Source organism: Bufo bufo, chromosome 2 (genome assembly GCF_905171765.1).
Source record: "Bufo bufo chromosome 2, aBufBuf1.1, whole genome shotgun sequence".
NCBI lineage: Eukaryota > Metazoa > Chordata > Amphibia > Anura > Bufonidae > Bufo > Bufo bufo.
The window spans coordinates 720,823,686-720,843,874 of record NC_053390.1 but is presented as its reverse complement, the minus strand read 5'-3'; the positions used below and the strand labels follow the sequence as shown (position 1 = coordinate 720,843,874).

The 20,189-nt window shown below is 42.8% G+C and overlaps 1 protein-coding gene across 3 annotated transcripts in view; it reads right to left on the bottom strand.

Annotated features, from left to right (window-relative positions):
* SGCZ (sarcoglycan zeta) overlaps positions 1-20,189 on the bottom strand; it is a 589,379-nt gene that overhangs the window by 232,668 nt on the left and 336,522 nt on the right. For all 3 annotated transcript variants that reach the window (XM_040418805.1, XM_040418806.1, XM_040418807.1), the window contains exon 3: positions 7,579-7,680. In XM_040418805.1, coding sequence (XP_040274739.1) covers positions 7,579-7,680 — 102 coding nt within the window. The remainder of the gene's footprint in view (positions 1-7,578; positions 7,681-20,189) is intronic.

The window sequence follows — 20,189 nt, the reverse complement described above, 5'->3', positions numbered from 1 at the left end:
CATATAATTTATTCGTCCGTAGGACCTGCAGTACCTGTCTGACATGTACCTCATGTGTTTTCAGATCAGACGAATAAATTAAGATATCATCTAGGTATATCACCACAAACCTGACGATAAGATGACTAAAAATGTCATTAACGAAATGTTGGAAGACAGCAGGAGCATTGGTCAGACCGAAAGGCATGACTAGATTTTCATAATGCCCCTCAGGGGTGTTAAAAGCTGTCTTCCACTCATCCCCTTCCTTGATATGAATCAGATTGTAGGCCCCCCTAAGATCAAGTTTGGAGAACCACCTAGCACCCGCAATCTGATTAAACAGGTCAGGAATGAGAGGAAGAGGGTATGGGTCTCGGATGGTTATCCGGTTTAGTTCGCGGAAATCTAGGCAAGGACACAGGCCCCCATCTTTCTTTTTAACGAAGAAAAACCCTGCAGCCACGGGTGAAGAAGAGGGTCTGATGTGTCCCTTAGCCAAGCTCTCGGAGATATAATCTTTCATGGCTTGTCTCTCGGACCCGAAAGATTATATAACCTGGTCTTGGGTAATTTTGCACCGGGAATCAGGTTAACCGGGCAATCATAAGGACGGTGAGGTGGTAACTTCTGACAACCCTTTTCAGAAAAAACGTCCTCAAAGTCCGAAACAAATATAGGTAGAGTAGCTATGGAGGCGACTAAGCAATTGCTATTTAAGCAATTTTCTCTGCAATGCTCACTCCACTCCAATATCTCCCTGGCCTGCCAATCCACCACTGGATTGTGCGCTACCAACCAGGGAAGACCCAATACCACAGGAGTGGGAAGCCCCTCCAGAACATAACATGAAAGACACTCGTTATGGTGGTCCCCTACCCGAAGGTGTAAGTTATGGACAATGTGAGTGAGGTTTCTCTGAGACAGAGGAGCAGAATCAATAGCGAATATGGGAATAGGTCTCTGTAGCGTACAGAGAGACAAACCCATAGTGTGGGCAAAATGGGCATCTATCAAATTTACTCCTGCTCCACTGTCTAGAAAGAAAGAAATAGTCTCCGTCTTAACACCAAAAACAACAACCGCTGGCAACACAAATTGAGATGTTCGTATGGAGGAAACGTATACCCCCCGGCTGACATCCTCCACACAGCCTGGGGTTAGTAGTTTTCCGACGGTCTTTTGTTTTTGAGGAAGGAAGGACAGACATTAATAAATGACCCCTCCCCCCACAGAAAAAACAAACCCCACGCCTACGGCGAGCCTCAGGAGGACGGACCTGACGAGTAGTTCCTCCTAGCTGCATAGGCTCGTCTAAGTCCGTACAGACTAACTGCTGCTTGGAGGGGTTACCAATTGCTCAGGATTTTTCAATCTGTCCCTAAGACGTCTATCTATTCTGATAGAAAGGGACATAACAGCATCAAGGGAAAAGGGGGTCTCATACAGCGCAAGCGCATCCTTAATCCTTTCGGATAACCCAGAGCAGAACTGACTCCTGAGAGCCGGGTCGTTCCACTGGGTATCCGTAGCCCACCTACGGAACTCTGAGCAATACTCCTCTGCTGGCCGCTCTCCCTGTAGGAGTCTCCGTAATTTGATTCAGCCAGTGCGACTCGGTCAGGGTCGTCATATATGAGACCCAAGGCCCCAAAAAATTCATCCACTGACCGGAGAGCCTGGGAATCAGTGGGTAAAGAGAACGCCCAGGATTGCGGGTCCCCCTGAAGCAGGGAAATAACAACCCCACCCGCTGTTCTTCATTACCAGAGGAGTAAGGGCGCAGCTTAAAATATAACTTACAGGCCTCACGGAACGTCACAAATTTGTCCCTTCCCCAGAAAATCTGTCAGGAAGAACAACCTTGGGTTCCGCAACAACCTGGTTACCGTAGCAACCGCTGGGCTTGCGGTCTGATGCAATTGCTGCTGTTGCTGGAGGACCGACGCCTTCAATCCTGCCACCTCCAAAGACAGGCCCTGAAGTTGCTTTGACAAAGCAGCAATTGGATCCATACTGGATTCTAAGTAGGTAGAAAGAAAAAGTATTTATTTTACCTACACAAAATAAGGGCCAGATATAATGTAATGACCGGCGTCACGCAAAGGAGGGAAATGGGAAGGCCCTGTCCAAGGGAGAGGAAAGGTGGTGACCCCTGACTCACCTTGCGGCTGGCACCTGACTGCCCTGACGTCCCTAGATGGGTTCCTCACCCGTACGCCGATCATGTGCCTAAACCCTGGCTTTCCCTAAGATGAGCCCTACGTATGAACAGGGCGGTGGGATCACTAGTCCGCACCACTGACACTAAGAGGAAAACACCAAGGAGAGGACAGACCATACAGACAAACATATAATCCCAGGTGGGCGACAACAGCAGACCACCAAGGCCCAACAGGGATCCGGAGGGTAATGTTCTGGAACAACAACCAGGGAACAAAGCTCCAGTGGGTCAGTATAGAAGTCCAGGCAGGAAGCTCTATATATGGCAACCAGAAAGTGGGAGATGGGAATATAAGGAGGTTGGGATTGCTGGACAATAAACAGCTGAGGAGGAGAAGCTACGGATCCCTGAGTGAGCCAAAAAGGATTGCAAGGCAAACCCAGAAAGCTACCATTACGAAACAGCACTGTCTTTGTACATCGAACGCGCAGCCACCCGCTGCGACTTCCTGACCCCGGGTATAACGGAGTCAGTGGCAATGTGTCTGTAGTCCTCAAGGCCAAGGACGCCCGCCTGAATAGGAAGTTGTCCATCCCCGAATTTGTGCTTGCATTCAGTTTATTTAGTTTATTTAGGGATGTTATTTGTACCGCCCAACCAGAATGGAGGGATGAGTTGGACATCTATCTATATCAGGTTACGGACTTGGGCCACAAGTACGGCGGCTCAGCCTTCTACGATTACCATCGCTCTTTCGCAGCGAAAGTGGCAGCAGCACTAGCTCAATTCCAGTTCGTCACCAACTGGGCTGGTATTGACATGGAGCTGTTCTGCCGCCACTTCGCGGGTCTTAGAGCCCCCACCTGTACGGTGTGTCAGTCAATTTTCCATTCTTCAGAATGGTGCCCAAACACCGCTAGCACCAATCAGGACAGGTCATTACCCGGGCCTTCCGGGGCCCTGCAGAACACTCCTTCAGTCGATAAGCTAGGACGACCCATTGTATATCTGGGCAAGATCCAGATCTTGAATAATTTCAATGCAGGCGGGTGCTCCTTCAGTGGCTGCAGAGCACTCCATGTGTGTTCTTTGTGCTTCAGGGCCACTTTGCTTACATTTTTTTCAAAATTGCAGGTTCTTGTCGCACAGGCAAAGATCGAGGGTCCCGCCACTAGGGTAACATTCCTTGGCATCATCCTGGATTCCCTTCAGATGGAAGCCAGCCTTCCCGAAGAGAAGCTAGTTAGTTGCCGCAAGGTTATTTCCAAAGCTGCTTTCTCCAGCTTCCTTACCAAGGTTGAACTCCAATCATTGTTGGGTAGGTTAAACTTGCCTCCAGGATCATGCCTCAGGGCAGGACTTTCATCTCTAGACTGCTTCATTTGCTCCCTTAAGCAACTGACCAGGACAGCATCATCCGCCTGGACAGCCATGCAATGGCGGACCTGGCCATGTGGAGATTGTTCCTTTCCCAGTGGAATTGTATTTCACTTTTCGTTCCCTCTTGGAGCCATTCATCTCCTACCGTTTTTTCTGATGCTGCCGCTTCCCGCAGATTCGCTGCCATCTACGGGTCCCATTGGATGGCTGGTCAGTGGCCCGCAGAAGTCTTGTCAGGAGCTGAAATCTTAAACTCTTCCTCCCTCCTGGAACTTTACCCTATCGTTGCGGCAGCCCAGGCTTGGGGAGAGCACTGGGCTAATGCCCCAGTGATGTTTGTCACCGCCAATCAAGCCTTGTCGACATCATCAATAGAGGTAGGGCCAAGTCTCTGAAAATGATGTCTCTGATGCGCAGGCTGGTATGGCTCTCTTTATCCTTCAATTTCCACATTTTCTGCAGTCACATTCAAGGGTCTAGGAACATAGTGGCGGATGCCTTGTCCCTGTTTAATTTCCCCCTCTTCTTTCAGGTTATGCCTGAAACAGATTCCACGGGATGTCCAGCCCCGGCCTGAACTCCCTCATTTCGTCAGCAAGGAACCTAGTGCAGCAATCCCTTTCTGCCAATACAGCCAGGAATTACTAAGCCGGTTTTAAAAATTTTCAGGGATTCTCCAGACTCCCCCCTCAGGGTGGCCTGGACGACATCTCCTACATCATGGCTTTCATCGCCCACTGTCATTTCCAGCTTAGGCTGTCATACAATACTATCAAGTTATACTTAGCAGGCATCCAACAGTACTCCATGCTTCGCTATCTAGGCGGGGGTTCCATATTCTCCGTACAAGTAATCAAGGCCACCTTACGAGGAATCCAGAAAAGAAGGGAGGACCCCCTTCTCATAGACAGCTCGTATCTGGAGAAATGTTCCGGAAACTATCTTCAGCCTTGGATGGTAACCCTTTTGGGCCCTTCACCAGTACGGTTATCAAAGCTTTCATGTACCTCAGCTTTTATGGCTTCCTCAGGCCAGGCCAGTTTACCTGCAGTTCCTCTAGGCGCAATTGCTTGCGAAAGCAGCAGTTGGTTTGGTGCGATGACCATTTCATCCTCAGGTTGCTCTCCACAAAAACAAATCAGTCGGGCCCACTGATCAAAGTTAGTTTTTTCAAAACCTCCAATCCTTGGTGTCCGGTTCAGGTCCTCAAACAACTCATGACCCTTATACATGATGCACCACCTGATAGCCCTTTTTTGCCTCACCATAACGGACCTCTCTCTGCCGCCCAATTCATTACACACATCCGCACCCTGGCCTCGGGCCTGGGTTATAATCCCCGAGTCATTTCCGGCCATTCATTTCGTATCGGGGCAGCTTCGGCAGCTTCCAGTAATAAGGTCCCGGCACATGTCATGAGGAAGATGGGGCGGTGGCGTTCCTCCTGTTTCATGAGGTACATTCCGAATCCACATGTCAAAATTTCTGAGGCTTTTTGTACTCTCGCCCTCTGATTGTGATTAAAATGGTTCACCTTAATCCTGGTCTCCTCGTTTCCTTTTTGCCCCCTTTTAGGCCTACCCTCGTACCTGGCTCCAGGCACAAGTCAGCCAATGTAGGGTCCGGGGTCGGCATGCTTCCCCGATTCGTTCACAGGTAGCCTCGACCACAAATTTGGAAGGCTGTGGTTCAGCCTGCATTTGTTGGAGGGGTGTCTGCCCCTTTTATTCACTAGCTTCCTTACCTCAGCACGTGTCTCTCTGGTGCCCCACCCTCCCTGCCTTTTTCTATGTTTTCCTCATCAGGGTAAGCCCTTTCAGGCCTACCCGCGTACCTGGCTCCAGGCACAAGTCAGCCAGTGTACGGTCCGGGGTCGGCATGCTTCCCTGATTCGTTCACAGGTAGCCTCGACCACAAATACAGTATACAGGCTATATTGCACTACAGATCAGTTTTTAAAGAGTACTGAACAGTACTCCTTTTAAAATACAGAATACAGCAAACAGTCCAATTATTATTAAAGGGGAAAAAAATCTACTAGCTGATGATATTTTAAGCATCATAGTTGCATTGAATACTGTGCAGTGCCACTTTTGTTTTTTTCAAAAAACTTTTGCTAAGTTCCATTTCCAGCATCACTGTCTTCCACCATCTATTTTGCTGTGCATGTTGTGCAATTTCACAATTTTTCAAAAAAATACTGCTGGAAAGCTTCTCCGGTTAATATGTGTACAATAAGCATATTTTACTACTGTGTCACCTGTGGGGGCATATTTTGGATGCAGAAATTGTGCACTTTTCCCCCCCAAAAAAATTGTTGCAAATCCCGTACAGTTAATATGTGTACAATAAGTATATTTTACAGAATCACTGGCAGCGTTTCAAGACATTTTTCATCTGTAGCTATGGTAATTAAACAATATTTATAAAATGTTCTTGCTTTTATTATTTATTATATAATGTTACACAACAGAATAGCAGAACCTAGCAGAAATGGCAACTTGTGTATTTACTTGTTTTAACTTTTCCTTAAATTCAATATTTTACAAAGGTTAGTGTTTTAAAAATAACGATAAGGAGATAGAACATGTATTTTACGCACTTTTATAGCGCTGACAAATGTTAACATCACATTGTCCCCAATGGGGCTCACAATCTAAGATCCCTATCATTATGTCTTTGGAGTATGGGAGGACACCAGAGCACCCAGAGGAAACCCACACAAACTCAGGGAAAACATTCATATTCCATGCAGATATTGTCCTTGGTCGAACTTAGGAACTCAGTGCTGCAAGGCACCAGTGCTAACCACTGAGCCACTGTCAGGTCTTCTTCATAGCATATACTTCTTGTCATACAGCGGAATTCACTTCCTCTATGAAGGTCTATGAGATTTACATTTAGGCTTTATAGACTTGCACTGAGAAGATCATATGACCAAACAAGGGACCCGAGGGATCCTATTGCAAACAGTAAGCACTGGGTGACTAAATTCATCATGCTTCAGTTTACAAAATGCTGTACTAATAGGTAAAAGATTAAAAAAATAGTCTGAGTGTTGCTTTAATGACTTCATATCTTTAACAGCAAGAATTTTATATTAAATCAATCCAAACTGGTCCCTCTTCTTAACAGAAACAATAATGTATAAACAAAATAAAACAAGTGTGATTAAAGGGTTTCTACCACTTCATTTTCACATAATTAGCTTTCAGACACTAGCGATCCGCTAGTGTCTGCTCTCCCAAACAATCCTAATATAACTGTTTATTGTCCTGCCGTTTCGCTAAAAATCAAACTTATATAGATATGCTAATGAGCCTCTAGGTGCTATGGGGGCGTCATTAGCACCTAGAGGCTCGGTCTACCTTCACAAAATGCTGCCGCCCAGCGCGTCCCTCCAGCCCGCCCATCTCCTCCGGAATGCGATCAAGCGGACGAATACTCGCGCATGCGCCGTGCGCGTCTGTATTCGGCGCATGCGCAGTGAATGTCTGACCGCTTCCCTGCACAGACATCTCCACTGCGCCTGTTCCTCGGAGCCCTATGACGTCATCGGCGCAGGCGCAGTGGAGATGTCTGAGCAGGGAAGCGGTCAGACATTCACTGCGCATGCGCCGAATACAGACGCGCACGGCGCATGCGCGAGAATTCGTCCGCTTGATCGCATTCCGGAGGAGATGGGCGGGCTGGAGGGACGCGCTGGGCGGTGGCATTTTGTGAAGGTAGACCGAGCCTCTAGGAGCTAATGACGCCCCCATAGCACCTAGAGGCTCATTAGCATATCAATATAAGTTCGATTTTTAGCGAAACGGCAGGACAATAAACAGTTATATTAGGATTGTTTGGGAGAGCAGACACTAGCGGATCGCTAGTGTCTGAAAGCTAATTATGTGAAAACAAAGTGGTAGAAACCCTTTAACAAAATATGTAATGTCTAATAAAAATAACCCGCATTCTCCCCACTGCATGTGTTTACCACTTTAATGTCTGCATAATAAATAGTCAATCATAAAATGATATAGGAAAATAAACATATCAAGACTGGAACTTACCTTTCTAGACTGAATTTCTTTCACATACAATGGAAGAAGAAATTCAGATACACCTTCCAGTCGTATTCCTTTTTTGGTAATTCTTAAATTTCCCATGCCATCCTGTAGAGGTAAAAATACATTTTAATATTTTTGACTGTTACAGATTTTAGCACAGTATGTATGTCAATAAACAAAGACATATCAATATTTTCTGCAAAAATTTGCAAGGATTTCCTGAAATTTTGTAACTGCATTTTTTTTAGCCCACATATCACTTTTTTTCAAGAAATGCGTGGAGCAAACTGATGATAGAGCAGTGTTAGGCCAGCATAACCAGCCAGACACCTTTATTATAATCTACGTCAGTCGGGGCGTAGATTATACTGTAAACTGAAATCTACACCAGCATTGTAGCTGATATAGATTTCACTTCTGACATACAGACCTGCACAGATGCATACATCTCTTAATAGTTATGACTCATCTGATGCAGTGGGGGATAGATTAAGAGTAGGGTTGAGCAAACCCGAACTGTAAAGTTCGGGTTCACACCGAACTTTAGGATTTTTGGACCCCGGAACCGAACCCAAACTTTTCAGTAAAAGTTCGGGTTCGAGTTCGATGTTCTGCGATTTAATGGCGCTTTTTGAAAGGCTGCAGGGCAGCCAATCAACAAGCGTTTAACTCATGTGCCCTTAGAAGCCATCACAGCCATGCCTACTAATGGCATGGCTGTGATTGGCCAGTGCAGCATGTGACCCAGCCTGTACATAAGCTGGAGTCACGTAGCGCTGCACATCACTCTGCTGTTACTAGTGTAGGGAGAGGATGCTGCTGCTGTGAGGGAGAGAATAGGAAAGAATCTGTTATCAAAAGTGCTTGTTAACTCTGTGCTCCACAGCGATTTTGTTTTGTGAGTGCAGTGCACCATTTTTTAACCTGCCCTGAGCCCAGTGACACAGAAAAATAACTTTTATCCGTCTGCTAGTTAGGTGGGCGTCGGCGGCCATTTTGTGCAAGTTCAGTGCACCAGCACAGCATATGTGCATTTGTGACAGTCAAATACAAGCTTTAAATACTGCAGTTATTTTCAGGGTTTAAAAAAAAAAACATGTTTTGCAAGATAATTCATTTTGGGTCCTTTGCTGAATTTGTGACAAATACAAGCTGCAAATACTGCAGTTATATTCTGGGTTTAAAAATACACCCATTTTTTGTAAGACCCTACATTTGGGGCCTTTGCTGCATTTGTGACAGTCAAATACAAGCTTTAAATACTGCAGTTATATTCTGGGTTTAAATAAGCACCCATTTTGTGCAAGAAAATACATTTTAGGCCTTTGCTGCATTTGTGACTGTCAAATACAAGCGTTAGATACTGCTGTTATATTCTGGTAATAAAAAAAATCTAATTTTGGACAAGATAATACATTTGCGGTCTTTGCTGCATTTCTGACAGTCCAATACAAGTGTTAGATACTGCTGTTATATTCAGGTATAAAAAAAACACCCATTTTGGGCAAGATAATACATTTGCGGCCTTTGCTACATTTGTCACTGTCAAATACAAGCGTTAGATACTGCTGTTAAAAAAAATCTAATTTTGGACAAGATAATACATTTGCGTCTTTGCTGCATTTGTGACTGTCAAATACAAGCGTTAGATACTTCTATTATATTCTGGTATTAATAAACACCCATTTTGTGGCAAGATAATACATTTGCGGCCTTTGCTACATTTCTGACAGTCCAATACAAGTGTTAGATACTGCTGTTATATTCATGTATAAAAAAAACACCCATTTTGGGCAAGATAATACATTTGCGGCCTTTGCTACATTTGTCACTGTTAAATACAAGCGTTAGATACTGCTGTTATATTCTGGTAATAAAAAAAATCAAATTTTGGACAAGATAATACATTTGCGGTCTTTGCTGCATTTGTGACTGTCAAATACAAGCGTTAGATACTTCTATTATATTCTGGTATTAATAAACACCCATTTTGTGGCAATGTAATACATTTGCGGCCTTTGCTGCATTTCTGACATTTCTAGCCATGCTTGCAATGGGAGGAGGGAGGAGTCTGCGAGTCCCACTCAAGACTGGCTGGTATGGCCCAGGCCTCATAGGTGCACCTAAATGTAGCCTGTAGATGGAAAACAGGCACATTTAAATTGGAGTTTATACACCTCCAGGCATCTCTATAAATATAAACTGTTTATATTTATAGAGATGCCTGGAGGTGTATAAACTCCAATTTAAATGTGCCTGTTTTCCATCTACAGGCTACATTTAGGTGCACCTGTGAGGCCTGGGCCATACCAGCCAGTCTTGAGTGGGACTCGCAGACTCCTCCCTCCTCCCATTGCAAGCATGGCTACATGCTGGAGGTAACTGGTGAGTTGTTTGTGAGTCGGCCTCATGCTCCTGTAATTTGCCCACTGGCTCCTGGTAGTGCCCATACGGCGCAGGTAGGTGAGTGTTAGGTTCCCGAGCTACTTGAGAAACCTTGACGCGGTGCTCGGGCTCAGACATGTCCTACACCGTAGGATATGTTGGCTAATCTCTCAATTTTAACATCAGTTTGAGGGTTTAGTAAGACCGCAGAGTGCACCTGTCTTTGCCAGTTTGCATTTCTGACAGTCCAATACAAGCGTTAGATGCTGCTGTTATATTCTGATATTTAAAAAACACCCATTTTGGGAAAGATAATACACTTGCGGCCTTTGCTGCATTTCTGACTGTCAAATACAAGTGTTAGATACTGCTGTTATATTTTGGTATAAATAAACACACATTTTGGGCAAGACACTACATTTGCAGCCTTTTCTGCATTTGTGACTGTCAAATAGAAGCGTTAGATACTGCTGTTACATTCTGGTATTAAAAAAAACACCCATTTTGTGGCAAGATAATACATTTGCGGCCTTTGCTGCATTTCTGACAGTCCAATACAAGCGTTATATACTGCTGTTATATTCTGGTATTAATAAACACCCATTTTCGGCAAGATAATACATTTGCAGCCTTTGCTGCATTTCTGAGAGTCCAATACAAGCGTTAGGTGTTGCTGTTATATTCTGATATAAAAAAAAACACCCATTTTGGGCAAGATAATACATTTGCGGCCTTTGCTGCATTTGTGACTGTTAAATACAAGCGTTAGATGCTGCTGTTATATTCTGGCATTAATAAATACCCATTTTGGGCAAGATAATACATTTGCGGCCTTTGCTGCTTTTCTGACAGTCCAATACAAGCGTTATATACTGCTGTTATATTCTGGTATTAATAAACACCCATTTTCGGCAAGATAATACATTTGCGGCCTTTGCTGCATTTCTGAGAGTCCAATACAAGCGTTAGATACTGCTGTTATATTCTGGTATTAATAAACACCCATTTTCGGCAAGATAATACATTTGCAGCCTTTGCTGCATTTCTGAGAGTCCAATACAAGCGTTAGGTGTTGCTGTTATATTCTGATATAAAAAAAAAACACCCATTTTGGGCAAGATAATACATTTGCGGCCTTTGCTGCATATGTGACTGTTAAATACAAGCGTTAGATGCTGCTGTTATATTCTGGCATTAATAAATACCCATTTTGGGCAAGATAATACATTTGCGGCCTTTGCTGCTTTTCTGACAGTCCAATACAAGCGTTATATACTGCTGTTATATTCTGGTATTAATAAACACCCATTTTCGGCAAGATAATACATTTGCGGCCTTTTGCTGCATTTCTGAGAGTCCAATACAAGCGTTAGATACTGCTGTTATATTCTGGTATTAAAAAATCACCCATTTTGCGCAAGATAATACATTCGCGGCGTTTGCTGCATTTGTGACAGTCCAATACAAACAGTCAATACTGCTGTTACATTGTTTGTTGACAAATTAAAACATTTTTGTGACCGCAAAGTTATTTTATAAAAGTCGCCTGTCACACTATTGTGTGACCTCAAGAAATTTTTCCTCTTTATGACACCGGCACTACCTTACTGTCAGTGAACTTAATTGTTGACTATTGGCGGTTACATTGTCGCCTACATAAACCATCTGTTAGTTTGGTTGGTGAACGTAAAGAATGAGATGAGCATCAAATAAGGGACGTGACCCCAGTCATGGTGCTGCTGGTGGATCTCCTGTTGCAGGGAGAGGACGTGTTCGATCTGTGCCAGCTACACGCACATGTGAAACTCCTTCCTCAGGTGCGAGTAGGCGACAGAAAAATCTGAGTTATTTGGTAGGGCCGAATGCAGCTGTACGAATGATGAGGCCAGAACAAGTACAGGCGATAGTAGATTGGGTTGCTGACATTGCCTCCAGTTCCTTCACAATGTCTCCCACCCAGTCTCCTGCTGAAAGATCAGAGTTGGCACCTGCAGCCCATGGCCATCAGTCTTTTACCTCACCCCCTTGCAAATCAGCCAAGCAGTCTGAGCCCCAAGTCATGCAGCAGTCTCTTCTGCTTTTTGATGACTCAAAGCTAGCAGAGTTACCTAGGGCCATCCACCTAGCCCTGCCCCAGAAGTGGAAGAGACTGAGTGCACCGATGCCCAACCACTTATGTTTCAGGATGAGTACATGGGGAGACCACCGCAGCACGTCTCGGATGATGACGAAACACAGGTGCCAACTGCTGCAGCTTTCTGCAGTCTGCAGACCGACAAGGAGGGCAGGGGTAAAGAGTGGGTGGAAGATGATGTGAAGGATGATGAGGTACTAGACCCCACATGGAATCAAGGTCATGCGAGTGACCTGTCTAGTTCGAAGGAAGAGGCGGTGGTCGCACAGAGCCACCAGCATAGCAAAAGAGGAAGCGTCTGTTACATTCTTGGGTGACATTTTACCATTTTTGCCGTGAATAAACCCCTGCTCTGCATAGGTGACAGGGACCTAAATTTTTAAAAATTGTCTGTTGAATTGGTGGGTGACATGAACACAGTTTTGCCGTGAATAAACCCCTGATCTGCATAGTTGTCAGGAACTGAAATTTAAAAAAATCATCTGTTCCATTGGTGGGTGACATTAACCCATTTTTGCTGATGAAAAACCCCTGCTCTGCATAGGTGACAGGGACATAAATTTCTAAAATTTGTCTTCAATTGACGCACGCCCCCTCCTTTCATTCGATCCTTCCACTTTAATAACTTGTCCCACATTTCAGCCATTGACCTCCCTTGGATGTGGTATCCCTTTCTCACACTACCTCTCTGGCGTGGAACCCTGATTCCCCGCTACCCATGAACACCAAGGTAGGCTCAGAATAGAACATCGAAAGTTGATAGAGAAGATATTCAATTGGATCGTGGATGTCACGGGGACATGCGATTAGGCAGGTTATCTAGAGTCAACAAAGCGGCATAAGGGCCTCTTCTGTCTAACGTTTCCAAATCCAAAATACCCCAGTGACATTCCCTGAAATTTTTTATTAATCATTCCAATACCAGGGCATCTTAAGAGTCCTGTATTGTTATTTATCATCACTACCTCCCCGAGTTGGGAGTGGGTAATTGCGCCGCCTCCTTTACTTGGAAGATTCTGCTTCAATAATTTGTCCCGCATTTCCGCTCGATCACATTTAATTTCATCCATTGACCTCCCTTGGATGTGGTATCCCTTTCTCAGGCTCCCTCTACGGCCTGGAACCCTGATTCCCCACTACCCGTGATCAAGAAAAGAACATCGAAAGTTGATAGAGAAGATATCCAATTGGATCGCGGACATCACGGGGACGTGCGACATGGTGGAGCAGTATGTGTGCACACGCCTGCATGTACTGACTGATGGGTCTGCCCCCTTCACCTTCTGGGTCTCAAAATTGTGCACATGGCCTGAGCTTGCCCTTTACACCTTGGAGGTGCTGGCCTGCCCTGCAGCCAGTATATTGTCTGAACGTTTGTTTAGCACTGCAGGAGGGAGTTATCAAAGAGAAGCGCAGCCGCCTGTCCACAGCCAATGTGGAAAAGATCACGTTCATTAAAATGAACCAGGCAGGGATCCCACAGGACTTGTTCGTACCTTGTGCAGAATAGACATGTATACCGGCCTCACCCAGCCATTGTTGTACTCCAGCGCACTTTCTCTTTGTTTTATTTTTTATATTTCCCAATGTTTTGGGGTGTACCCAAATTTAAACAAAAAATAAATAAATAAATAAAACTAAAAACCAGTGTTGGCTACCTCCTCCTCCTCCACCGCCGCTTCCACCTACACCGCCACATCCACCTACACCGCCACATCCACCACCTCCTCAACCTCCTACTCCATATGGACCTCCTCCTCCTAGATCAAGATTGTTATTTTTTTTTTTTATGTATTTTATGTTATTTGAAGTCATTTCCCTATCCACATTTGTTCGCAGAGCACTTGCCATGCTCTTAACCTTAAAAAAATGCCCAAAAAAAAATGCGGATCTGTTTTTCGAGATGACACTGGAGAGACGGATCCGGTTTTGCAATGCATTTGTCAGACAGATCAGCATCTGGATCCGTGTGACAAATGACATCAGTTTGCGTCTGGATTGACGGATCCGGCAGGCAGTGTCGGCGACGGAACTGCCTTCCGGAATCCTCTGCCACAAGTGTGAAAGTACCCTAAGTTATGAAAAATTTGATTTGGCTGCTTCGCCAAACTTCACAAAGAAATTAGATTTATGACGAATTACTGTATCACAAATTGCATTCCTTTGTAAGTAGGGGGCTCAATGACAGGGAATGACATTTGCACCGCCCCCCATTATTGAACCCCTCAGAGGTCTCATTTGTTGATGATAGTGGCTTTTGATGTTAAAATGGAGGCCTTTTATGGGTTAATCAGGGTTAAAATACATACTTACATACTCACCTTATCCATTTGCTCATGGAGAGGCTATCGCGGCCATCTTAATTGAAGAAACCGCACAAAATCTCCCTCTGGGTTATGTGTGACGTCTCTATCTCACCACACTGGCCGGGCATGGTGACATCACCCTATGCAAGATTTTGCACGGGTTCTTCAGTCAAGAATGCTGCGACGGCCTCTCCTTAAGCAAATGGATGAGATGAGTATGTTTTTTTTTGCTTTCATTTCAGGAAAAATAGATTAGTTACCACGAAGCGTGAGGAAATTTGGCTTTGCGGCAAATCAAACTTTTCGAGAAATTCGTATCTAAGTCAATTTATTTGGCTTCAATTCGCATCAGTATTTTCTTTACAGCTTCTTGAGGTTCTGACCCTGTAAGCAACTTATGCCATCAGGCATCAGGCTGGGAAATTTAATGATTTCAAGCTATTTATGGATCTGAATACCTTTATATGAAAGATTACACTCCAAAAGCACTTTGTTTTGTCCTCAATGAGAGCACTTTTCCAATGTAACAACCCTGCAGACTATATCCACACATCATTCTTGTTGTATTAAACTCTGGCCTGAAACTCAAGTCAGTATATAACCATATTCATCAAAGGGGCAGTCACCAATTTTACAGTTCAGATATATCAAAAGGGGTGTGTTAAAGAACAACAACAAAATAGTCATAAGAAATGCAAATAAGGGTGGGGGCAGTATACTTCAAGATAGGGATGTCTATATTGAAAAGAAGCAAATTGAAATCTAAATTACAAAGAATATTACCAAATTTTAACAGCTAATCCACTATCCAAACATGCTGTACTAGAGAACTACTGACTCTATTGCATAGAGCTAAAAAGGTGTTAAAATTGCCGAAGAAAGAGAAAGAATACATTTGCAGGATCCTGCTCCAGTGTCGCAGTACACTGCAAAGCGCAAAAGAGAGGGTTAACAAAATGTATATGCTTTCATATGTATATTGCCTTTTCTGTATATATTTGCACAAATATATTTTTTCCTTTTTCCACTAATACACGCAAAAAAAGGGCTTTAAAACAGATAACTGCACCGCTGAGCAGCAAATATATTTTACTTTTGCCACTAATACATGGCAAAAAGGCTGTAATCTTCGCACTTCACCACACAACGGATAATAAGGCCTTTTTTCTCACTAATACAAGCGAAAAAATGCTTTAGAACATATGACTGCACCACACAAGGGCAAATAAAATGTAGAAATATTTCCTTGTAATAATAGTAATGCCTGTATTAGAGATGAGTGAATCGAAGCTGACGAAGTGGAATTCATTCTGAATTTCAGGAAGAACTCAATTAGCAACGAATGCTAATTTCGTTGCGCTTCGTGGTTTTTCCCAAAATGGTGGCTACATGTGTGAGGACATGGGGCAAGGAACTCTGTTAGGAGGGATGACCCATAATGCCATGCATGCAGCCAATCAGCAGCCAGCCCTATGATGTCACAGCCCTATAAATACAGCGGCCATCTTGGTGTCACGGCGGACAGTATCTCAGATATACAGACAACCAAATAAACAAGTGTCTAGGCGAGATGCTGGGGAATGGTCACCTCCTAGCATATCCCTGACTTCTGTCCCTACGCTGCTAAGCCCACATTGAGACCTTGATGGTAGGAATAATGTGTCCTCGTGCCTGGACTGCAAACACCCTAGAATCCCTGAGATGGTAAAAGGGGAGAAGGGGCAGAAGACACACAAACAGCCTAGACCGCAAATAACAAAAACAGAAACCAAACTTATCTGAGCTGGAACAGACAATCCTTCCTTCCTTGAATCCAAGGCCAGACTGAATTCTATAACCCGCGCGGCCCTCTGGGAGTGAAGGCAATTTAAGCCAATGACCCCACCCAGAGCACCTGAAGGAAGGCGGATCCAGCATGATTCCAAAACAAAACAAAACAAATGGTTAGACACGTGCTGCCAATCTGACAGACATCCGCACACCGTCCGAGCAGGGCATGACACTTGGATTCAGACATTTTCCATCATTCTGAGTGCAGGGACAGATGCGAGAAGGTGCTAGGGACAGCAATAGGAAAAACCTCATTGTGACAAAAAAACAAAAAAAATTATTTATAAGTGCAAGGAAAGGATAGGGAGGAATCATTTTACAGCATTTTAGTGCAGGAAGAGACGTCAGAAGGCGCTAGGGACAGTGCTAGAAAAGTGATTTACAAGTGCAGGGAAAGATTATTTGGGGATCTAAATAGCCATTATACAGCTCTGTCATTCCAGCAATTTGGGGTGCAAGTGATATGTTCAAAAAAAAGCCTTTAGTGGCTTATATCTGTGGAAAAAGAAAAATATATACACAGTTCACTGTTGCAGTCATTTGCAGTAAAACATTTAATGGCCTATTTCAGTACAAAAAGAAAAATATATATGCAGTTCACTGTTGTAGTCATTTGCAGTAAAAGCATTTAATGGCCTATTTCAGTACAAAAAGAAAAATATATACACATTTCACTGTTGCAGTTATATATGGTGAAAGCATTTAAGGGCCTATTTCAGTACAAAAAGAAAAACATATACACATTTCACTGTTGCAGTTATATGTGTTGAAAGCGTTTAGTGGCCTATTTCAGTACAAAAAGAAAAATATATACGCATTTCACTGTTGCAGTTATTTATATATTCTTCGCTTTTAGGGGTGTTTTAATTTGCTTTTAATTTATTTAGTTCAGCTAAAAGACTGTCAGACAGAGAAGTGCCAGGCCATGCACAGAGGAGGGAAAGAACTATTGGCGTTTAAAGGAGCAGTAGAGGTAGACATCAGAAAATTAACTATTAGAAATAAGAATAAGCATAACCTAACTAGGAAGGGAACACAAGCATTGAAAGATCTTCAACAAAACCAGCAAATTACTATTCGCCCCGCTGACAAAGGAGGGGCAATAGTAATTATGAATACGGACCAATATAATGAAGAGTGTATCAGACAATTGACCGATAAGGAGACTTATCATGTACTAGAAGGAGACCCTATAAAAAAAATACGAGAGGGAATTGAAAAATATATGTGGAATGGCTAAAGAAAAAGGTATAATAAATAAATCAGAATATGATTTTATAATGGGCACTCCAAAAAAACTGCCAGTGTTTTATTGTGTTCCAAAGGTACACAAGGATCCAATAAAACCGTCAGTTATATGTGTTGAAAGCGTTTAGTGGCCTATTTCAGTACAAAAAGAAAAATATATACGCATTTCACTGTTGCAGTTATTTGTGGTAAAAGAGTTTAGTGGCCTATTTCAGTACAAAAAGAAAAATATATTCTTCGCTTTTAGGGGTGTTTTAATTTGCTTTTAATTTATTTAGTTCAGCTAAAAGACTGTCAGACAGAGAAGTGCCAGGCCATGCACAGAGGAGGGAAAGAACTATTGGCGTTTAAAGGAGCAGTAGAGGTAGACATCAGAAAATTAACTATTAGAAATAAGAATAAGCATAACCTAACTAGGGAGGGAACACAAGCATTGAAAGATCTTCAACAAAACCAGCAAATTACTATTCGCCCCGCTGACAAAGGAGGGGCAATAGTAATTATGAATACGGACCAATATAATGAAGAGTGTATCAGACAATTGTCCGATAAGGAGACTTATCATGTACTAGAAGGAGACCCTATAAAAAAAATACGAGAGGGAATTGAAAAATATATGTGGAATGGCTAAAGAAAAAGGTATAATAAATAAATCAGAATATGATTTTATAATGGGCACTCCAAAAAAACTGCCAGTGTTTTATTGTGTTCCAAAGGTACACAAGGATCCAATAAAACCGTCAGTTATATGTGTTGAAAGCGTTTAGTGGCCTATTTCAGTACAAAAAGAAAAATATATACGCATTTCACTGTTGCAGTTATTTGTGGTAAAAGAGTTTAGTGGCCTATTTCAGTACAAAAAGAAAAATATATTCTTCGCTTTTAGGGGTGTTTTAATTTGCTTTTAATTTATTTAGTTCAGCTAAAAGACTGTCAGACAGAGAAGTGCCAGGCCATGCACAGAGGAGGGAAAGAACTATTGGCGTTTAAAGGAGCAGTAGAGGTAGACATCAGAAAATTAACTATTAGAAATAAGAATAAGCATAACCTAACTAGGGAGGGAACACAAGCATTGAAAGATCTTCAACAAAACCAGCAAATTACTATTCGCCCCGCTGACAAAGGAGGGGCAATAGTAATTATGAATACGGACCAATATAATGAAGAGTGTATCAGACAATTGTCCGATAAGGAGACTTATCATGTACTAGAAGGAGACCCTATAAAAAAAATACGAGAGGGAATTGAAAAATATATGTGGAATGGCTAAAGAAAAAGGTATAATAAATAAATCAGAATATGATTTTATAATGGGCACTCCAAAAAAACTGCCAGTGTTTTATTGTGTTCCAAAGGTACACAAGGATCCAATAAAACCGTCAGGAAGGCCGATAGTCTAGGGAACATGTTCACTAGCATCGAACCTATCACAATACCTGGACTATGTTTTACAGCCGTATGTAAAGGAAACTCCATCATACCTAAAAGACACTACAATGGTAGTTGAAATATTTGAGAAATTAGCAAATCGACCGAATTGGATTATGACAACACTGGATGTAAGCTCATTGTATATGTGAGGGGGGAAACTTTTCAAGATGAGTGGTGACCATGGTGGCCATTTTGAAGTCGGCCATTTTGAATCCAACTTTTGTTTTTTCAGTAGGAAGAGGGTCATGTGACACATCAAACTTATTGGGAATTTCACACGAAATACAATGGTGTGCTTGGTTTTAACGTAACTTTATTCTTTCATGAGTTATTTACAAGTTTCTGACCACTTATAAAATGTGTTCAATGTGCTGCCCATTGTGTTGGATTGTCAATGCAACCCTCTTCTCCCACTCTTCACACACTGAAAGCAACACCGCAGGAGAAATGCTAGCACAGGCTTCCAGTATCCGTAGTTTCAGGTGCTGCACATCTCGTATCTTCACAGCATAGACAATTGCCTTCAGATGACCCCAAAGATAAAAGTCTGACTACCACTGATCTTGAAAAGTTTCCCCCCTCACATATACTAATGTGCCACAAACAGGAAGTTAATATCACCAACCATTCCCATTTTATTAAGGTGTATCCATATAAATGGCCCACCCTGTACAGGGAGTGCAGAATTATTAGGCAAGTTGTATTTTTGAGGATTAATTTTATTATTGAACAACAACCATGTTCTCAATGAACCCAAAAAACTCATTAATATCAAAGCTGAATATTTTTGGAAGTAGTTTTTAGTTTGTTTTTAGTTTTAGCTATTTTAGGGGGATATCTGTGTGTTCAGGTGACTATTACTGTGCATAATTATTAGGCAACTTAACAAAAAACAAATATATACCCATTTCAATTATTTATTTTTACCAGTGAAACCAATATAATATCTCAACATTCACAAATATACATTTCTGACATTCAAAAACAAAACAAAAACAAATCAGTGACCAATATAGCCACCTTTCTTTGCAAGGACACTCAAAAGCCTGCCATCCATGGATTCTGTCAGTGTTTTGATCTGTTCACCATCAACATTGCGTGCAGCAGCAACCACAGCCTCCCAGACACTGTTCAGAGAGGTGTACTGTTTTCCCTCCTTAAATCTCACATTTGATAATGGACCACAGGTTCTCAATGGGGTTCAAATCAGGTGAACAAGGAGGCCATGTCATTAGATTTTCTTCTTTTATACCCTTTCTTGCCAGCCACGCTGTGGAGTA